At 38.9% G+C, this 6,578-nt stretch overlaps 1 protein-coding gene across 3 annotated transcripts; it reads right to left on the minus strand.

Annotated features, from left to right (window-relative positions):
* Positions 1 to 374: 374 nt before the first annotated feature.
* LOC100232913 (heterogeneous nuclear ribonucleoprotein Q) lies at positions 375 to 6,131 on the minus strand. Of its 3 annotated transcripts, none has more exons than XM_002270304.5 (12): positions 5,527 to 6,131; positions 3,799 to 4,373; positions 3,622 to 3,711; positions 3,273 to 3,512; positions 2,554 to 2,775; positions 2,148 to 2,442; positions 1,716 to 2,032; positions 1,493 to 1,602; positions 1,273 to 1,376; positions 1,114 to 1,190; positions 925 to 1,018; positions 375 to 739 (listed from the first exon to the last, which is right to left on the minus strand). In XM_002270304.5, exons 1-11 carry the CDS (start codon positions 5,840 to 5,842, stop codon positions 926 to 928), a joined length of 2,439 nt encoding a protein of 812 aa, XP_002270340.2. In that variant the 5' UTR covers positions 5,843 to 6,131; the 3' UTR covers positions 375 to 739; position 925. The 3 variants fall into 3 exon arrangements, with proteins under 3 accessions (XP_002270340.2, XP_010661414.1, XP_059599285.1); XM_010663112.3 differs by having other exon boundaries at positions 375 to 827; XM_059743302.1 differs by having other exon boundaries at positions 375 to 1,018.
* Positions 6,132 to 6,578: the final 447 nt, after the last annotated feature.

A 6,578-nucleotide genomic window follows, 5' to 3' on the forward strand; every position in this document is an offset into this window, starting at 1 on the left:
AACTTTTACTGGGAACAAATTTTGGGCTGAATACATCATAACCAACAAAAGAAAAGGTCCCACCATCTTTTTTTGATACTCATGAAGCCTTAAGTCTGGAGTAAAGATATATATATACTTAACACTAACTTGAGTTAAGATTAAATATGCAAGGCCAAGTTCAACATAGAAAAAGACACTTTGTCCAATGAAGTGTTAGATCAGAATTCTATTCTGGCTGACCTACTTTGATATTTGTTGAAGGTTTGTCACACTGGAAATAGCATTTGATCCAACACTGATTCAACCTTGAATTCTGAACTAAAACTTATCCAATGAATTCAGCATAACACAAACCAGGAATCCTTTTAACCAATTTTGGGTACACCTGAAGCTCTAACAATATATTTGTCCATTGAAATGAGGAATACCTTCTCATTCTCCACCCAGTAAGTTCTTATATAGAATAAAAAGGTGCAATTCATACAATACCACATACTAAAGCACTTTTTGGTTTCTGCACCAAAACCCAAGATTCCTTACAATATGAAATAAGACTGGCTGAGAGAACCCCATCTGCAATCTAAGATGAGCCAAAGCAATAACAGCCCATTGACCATAAAACTAAAGCGCGTTCTCTCAACTGATAAATTGAGGCTGTTTATGCTTGGTAACATGCTTTCCTTCCAAAACTTTAGGGTCACAGTGAATAAGCTTCAAATAGTCCACATCCTACAGCAGCCTCTGTCATGTCAAAAATCTGTGCCATAGACAAATTCATGTGTGACCACATTGCTCCATATTCGCCAATCACAACTCTTAGGAGAAAGAGAGACATGCCAAGCTTTCTGGCAACAAGACTCTTCAATGGAGATGAACTAGGCACAAAAATTATTCACGTATCTCATGCACTTTAAATGATTATAAAACAACAGTTTGACTTACCTCAATAGTATGATCCAGAACCACCACTACCCATGTAACTGCTGCCACCAACACCACGACTGGAATAAAGAGATGAGTAAGAGCTACCACCAACCTGCAATACAAGCAGCAAATAAACATATATGAGACAGTGCAGAAATCAATGGTCAAGAACCCTTTTGCCACAACTGGAGGAGCTTAAGAGCATACATCTGCTCCACGAGGCATGTAATCACTGCCATAACTGGATGAGTACATCCCTCCAACATCACTACCACCAAAAGAACCTGAAAGCCATAAAAACAAAGCATAAGACCACTTAGCCATTGGCAAAAATTTGAGCATTTTAAGTTTGCAGCACTGACACACCTCCTCCATAGCCCATACCCTGACGACTGCTATAAAGACCATGTGAATCCTGACTGGACATAGAACTTCGGCTGCCCCCATATCCCAGATTAGATCTTCCAAGTCTAACCACCATAAAAATAAAAAATAAAAAAATAAAAACGGGTGAGCCACAGCAGTTGCACTGGAATCAAAAGGACAGGATCTTACAACAATTGTTTAGAGTTGCAACAAATGTTACCTATCACCATAAGCATCTCCATATTGAGAAGCACCAGCACTCATTTCATAGTCCAAACGAGCCCTTGATTGCCGGACACTTGCATCAGCATAACGAGGGGGAACATCATCCTTGAAACATGTAACCACAAGAAACTTAGAACTTACTAAAATTTGGCCAAACATGGAAAGAGGCAAAACATAAAGTTGATGGCAACTGGTAGATGCCACTGATAATTACTAACCAGTGCACCATATGGCCGTTTTGAACCTGCAATAGAGTCGTAATCACGGGGACGTCCCTCACGGTAACTTGGGGGAGGAGGCCTCTCAAACCTTTGCCCATAAGCATCATCTTCGTAAGTTCTCCTTGCTGCAGTCCGAGATGTATTTCTTGGAATATCAGAGTATCCAGATCCTCGGGTAGCATAGTCATCTCTATATGATGGGCGTCTCTCTGGGGCAACTCTAGAACCATAGTCTACAGCAGGTCTACTCCTCAAAGGAACCTCCTCACGCCGCCCATAATCCCTCTTCAAGTTCGGCTTAGGGTAAGCAGGAACTGAAAAACAAAGGCAATGTATAAACGCTCAACGACATTGTAATTTTTATTTTTATGTTGAAACATTCAGTTCAACAATAAGACCGGTAAAACACATTGGAAATTTGATACATACCAGGTGCTCTCCTGTCATAGGACCTTGATGGAGGAGGCAAGGGCCTGCCTCTTGGAGGCATGGCCATAACTGGGCGTCTATCCCTAAATCCAATTGGCCTCTTTACAGCAGCTGGTGGGAGACGAGGCCCTAAACCTCTTGCCCCACGCCCAGGAAAGCTACGTAGCGCTGGCCGAGCCCAGGAACCCCTGACACCTCGTACAGGCCCACCACGGCCAGGTCGGAAGTCTCCTCGAGAAATGTGTTTCCCTTTACCTCTCTGAAGTGGTCTTGACAGCCTAGCCCTCACTTTAGCCTGAAATGTAATTACAACTGGTAAAGAAAAGTCATCTGCAATTGATGCCCCAATCCAAAGGCACCTTAAGAAAAAATGCTGCAAGCATCAAAAGCTGATAGCAAGTCAAACCTTGTTTTCTCCTTCCCCCAACTCTGCATTGTTGATGCTTTTAGCACATGTAACTGCAGCATCATGAGTGTCAAAAGTGACAAAACCAAAATCCTTTCTCTTGGCAGATGGCATGTTCCGTGCAAGCTCAATCTTTTCAATCTCCCCATATTTCTTGAGAAGCTCCCGAACACGATCCTCATCCCATGAAGCAGGAAGACCATCAATGAAAACTGTTTTAACCTGAACTTATAAAAATGTGATCAGCAGACCATCTAAACTTAGTAAGCAAATTAGGTCAAAAGGGCATGGTTAATCCCATTAACTGTGCAGCATGTAGGCTCAAACAGAAATCTTTACATATAAACAGAAATCTTTACATATAAACAGAAACCATAGTTTCTACATATTTTTATCATGAAAACCTATGTAAGAAATTTAAACATGCAAAGAGCACCCAAAAATAATGAGAGACTCAAATACACATGGAATGACCATAATAGATTTAAAAACACAAATTTGAAGTGCTCTAATACAGTAGCCTTTTCCTATCCTCCATGAAAATAAAAATAAAAAAGAATGGAAGGAAAAATACACAAACCCTCAACCAGTAGGCATTACAAGTATCATAGAAACTAAGCCACATCTGATAAAAAGTAGCAAGAACATAATAGATCTAACCCATCTGAAAATTATGACAACCTTAAATGAGTGCATTAAGTTTGATTAAAAATATTTACCTGTGCCATGATTTCATCACCAGGGTCAATGAAGGAATCTGCAAATGAAACCTTTGCAGTCCTATCTACACCAAACACAACATCTCTCTTCTGGAGACGCTTAAAAGCGTCCATGGCATCAGAACGGGAAGAGAACTCCAAGAAAGCAAAACCCCGATTCATTCCCTCATTGTTACTATCTTCAACCAATGTCAAATCCTCAACATTCTCTACTCCATAATGTTTTAACTTCTCTTTCAACTGGAATGGCATTCAATTTTAAACGGTAAGGAAAATAGAAATTCCTGATAACCACTAATAAAGATGGTTTGATGCTAGATGGTGACATTAAATACTCCAATATACTTACAGCTTCCTTGGTCCATGTCTTGCATATATTACCCAGAAAAAGGGTGTCGCTGTCTTGACTTGGAGTGACACCACACTGTTTCCCATTAACCTGGAATCGTGGGTTTCAAGAGAACTTAATTTAATACATAAAGTTAGATTATTTGTCATTCAAACTATGACAAGGTCGAGAATATACCACTGGATTTTTTAGCTCTGTGACAGCACGTTTCGCCTGTTCAACAGTTGCAAAACGCAAAAAAGCAAACCCCTTGTTCTTCTTTGTCTGAGGATTCATCATCAGTCTGACTTCAGTAACCTCACCAACTTGACTGAAAACCTTCCTTAGATCATCCTCAGTTGCATCTTTGTCTAGACCCCCAACAAATACTTCAAACTCCTTCCGCTTACGCCTCTCCTTAAAAACTTCATGGTGCTCTTCATCCTCTGCATCAACCATCTCTGCATGCTCCTGCAATTCACCAGCATGTTCATCATCCTCTTCACCCTCAAGTTCTTCAGGAACATCTTCCATTCCTTCTTCACCTACATCACCATCTTCCTCCTCACCAACATCCCCCTCCTCATTTTCCTCCTCCACTTCATCTCCCCCATCAGGAATGTCCTCTTGTTCGATTTCCTTCTCATCATAATCAACCCCACCATATTCTTCAGTTTCATATTCAGGTTCATTATCTTCCAGATCCAGCCGCTCATCTTTTTCATATTCATTTTTCTCATATTCGTCAACAGACTCCTTTATCTCATCTTCCTCTGTCATATGAAGAAAGCGGGTAGAAAAACCAATCCAGTCAACAGACATTGAAATTCCTCATTATCCTCAATTGAACTTTAGATGCAATTGAATAACAAAAAATCTACTGACAGTCCTTATACTCCAAAGTATGTGAATTATCACCCACTCAACGATACACAACCATATAAACAAGTGCACGGATGAAAGATAAAAACAAGTTTAACCCATCCAACTAGAAAAATTCACGAAGTTTGAAGATTTTAATCATATTCATTGATTCATCTAAACTTCAGAAAAATAATTCAAATTTCCTGCTTAAATGAGTAAACTTCATCAAATGACTAACAATTATTTGAAATGATTATGAGTTGACGATATAATCAACAGCCTCTACAAAATGTCAAAATCAGATATGTGTGCTTGCAAATTCACAACACAAAACCATGAATTCAATATGTCAAGGAAGTCATATTCCCCATGTTGTTGACAGCTGAATTCTTTTTAAAAGTAACTAAAAAAGAGACACAGTTTAGGAGGCACTAAAAAGGATTCATTTGAGTTTATAACCGATGTCTTTGTTTTTCTAAGCTTCAAACATTGCTTAAAAAATTGAATTGACAAGCAATAAACGTAAGACAGATTTTCCTAACTCTCATTATCATACTAAAAAAGAAGCAATTGTTCAACAGCATTTTTCAATAAATAATTGGTGGTGGTGGTCACATGGAATTGAGCATGAACCCTAAACTCTTGCCAGGCCTCACGGGCAGCAATCTTCCACCATTTAACCCCCCAAACTTGTTGCTTATTTTCCTTTTCAGATAAGAGAATCAAAATACTTTTTTTTCCCCAAAACCCATGAAGAAATACACAATTTTCAACACTTCCAACTATGACAGTAACCACCAGGAAATATATATATATAATCTTCCCCCCAAAATTATTAAGAAATATACAATCTTTCGACAATTTCAAGCACAGCATACAAAGTATAGTTTTCCCAAAACCTAACTAGAGATACAAAATTATTTTAGCAATTCAAAGAACCAAAACATGCAAGCGTATATTAGGAACAACACCATTAAACAATTAAAACCAAACATAATACCGAATCTCATTAGATCCGAAGCAAATCCCAACACAAACAAAGAGCAAAGCAAGAAAACTTACTCTTCACGGGAGACAATCTATTTGTATTCGATTCCTGTTCAGGTTCGGCCTTCGATTCCGGTTCCGGTTCAGGTTCCGGCTCAGGTTCAGGTTCCGGCACCGGCTCAGGTTCTGGAGCCTTTTCTACGACCTTTACTTCAACAGCCTCCGCAACCTTAACTTCTTCCTTGACCTCAACAACAGGAACCGAAACTTCCTCTGCTTTGACCGGCTCTACCGAGGCTTCTGGCTGGGGTTGGACCTTAGGAGTCCCCCTTGTGGCTCTCGGCGTCCGCTTCGTGGCCGCCGCGGTTTTCTTTACCGCTCTGGGAGGCATACTGCAGAGATTTTTCAGATCGAAGGCACAAAAGCTCAAGACTTGTAATAAAAACCCTAATAGGAAGGATCGAAACCCTATAAAAGATTTCGAAAAAGTGATAGAATTTTCCAAGAAAGGGCGAACAGCACAGAGGAAAACCCTAGCAGAGGGTCCAGAAAGTGAGGGTAAATTGCCAGGAAAAACTATGAGATAAGAGAGAAAACCCTAGGGACCAAAAGATTCGATCGAATTCGAAGACCTGTGGGCAGGCGGTCAATATTATTAAGCGGTGGAGGACGCGCTGGGTGTTTCACTCGGATGGGAAATATACAATGAGTATAAGTTCTGCCACGTGGAAACTTCTTAGTGGTTCTGATCTTTTATTTGGGATGGATTTATGGTAAAATTTGTTAATGATTTCAACACCGTTTGCATAAACATAGGATCTGAGATCATTTTCAAGCCATTATTTTTCTTTTTATATGAATATTAACTACTTGAAAAATCACCCTAAGATATGTTTGGGGAAAATTTTGAAAAGGGAAAAAATATATTTTATTTATTGTAAATTTATCATCTTACATTTTTTGTATTTTATGGAAGAATTTACTTAATATTCTTTTGACCGAGTTTTTAACCAAAATAATTCATCAAAAATTTCATAAAATAAGATCAAAAACAATTTTAAAAAATAATTTTTTAAAACACGTTTTGAAAACTGATCTTTAATTTTTATAAAACAAAAGCGTGTTTA

The sequence above is a fragment of the Vitis vinifera genome, chromosome 15 (assembly GCF_030704535.1).
Source record: "Vitis vinifera cultivar Pinot Noir 40024 chromosome 15, ASM3070453v1".
NCBI lineage: Eukaryota > Viridiplantae > Streptophyta > Magnoliopsida > Vitales > Vitaceae > Vitis > Vitis vinifera.

Coding starts and splice junctions, on each gene's coding strand:
- LOC100232913 (XM_002270304.5), bottom strand. CDS start 5,842: ATGCCTCCCAGAGCGGTAAAGAAAACCGCGGCGGCCACGAAGCGGACG. Junction 1,603..1,715: donor AACGGCCATATGGTGCACTG/GTTAGTAATTAT, acceptor ACATGTTTCAAG/GATGATGTTCCCCCTCGTTA. Junction 1,019..1,113: donor ACATGCCTCGTGGAGCAGAT/GTATGCTCTTAA, acceptor CTTGTATTGCAG/GTTGGTGGTAGCTCTTACTC.